Below are 217 nucleotides of genomic sequence, written 5' to 3' on the forward strand. Positions count from 1 at the left end.
AGTTCTGTGCAAACGGCGTCACGTCCTCCGAGCCTGAGTTAGTCCTGTGTGCCCCGGCCGATGCCGCCGCCATCGCCGTTTTCTGCTGGCTGGCGGAGCGGGTCTCGTAGGTGCGCTGGTGATGGTTTTTGCTCCGGACGCTGTGCGGGATGGGCTCGGGGAAATCGGCGTTCCCGTACGCGTGGTTGAGGTTCTCTTGCAACGCAGAAACGTCGGG

At 63.6% G+C, this 217-nt stretch overlaps 1 protein-coding gene across 1 annotated transcript in view; it reads right to left on the minus strand.

Moving 5' to 3' along the window:
* Positions 1–22: 22 nt before the first annotated feature.
* The window catches only part of LOC104463016 (methylcytosine dioxygenase TET3-like), a gene marked incomplete at both ends in the record, with an annotated part of 2,984 nt that continues 2,789 nt past the window's right edge, over positions 23–217 (minus strand). Inside the window, one exon of the mRNA XM_010075188.1 lies at positions 23–193. Coding sequence (XP_010073490.1) covers positions 23–193 — 171 coding nt within the window. The remainder of the gene's footprint in view (positions 194–217) is intronic.

This window comes from Pterocles gutturalis, unplaced genomic scaffold (genome assembly GCF_000699245.1).
Source record: "Pterocles gutturalis isolate BGI_N339 unplaced genomic scaffold, ASM69924v1 scaffold12467, whole genome shotgun sequence".
In the NCBI taxonomy this organism is placed as follows: Eukaryota; Metazoa; Chordata; class Aves; order Pterocliformes; family Pteroclidae; genus Pterocles; species Pterocles gutturalis.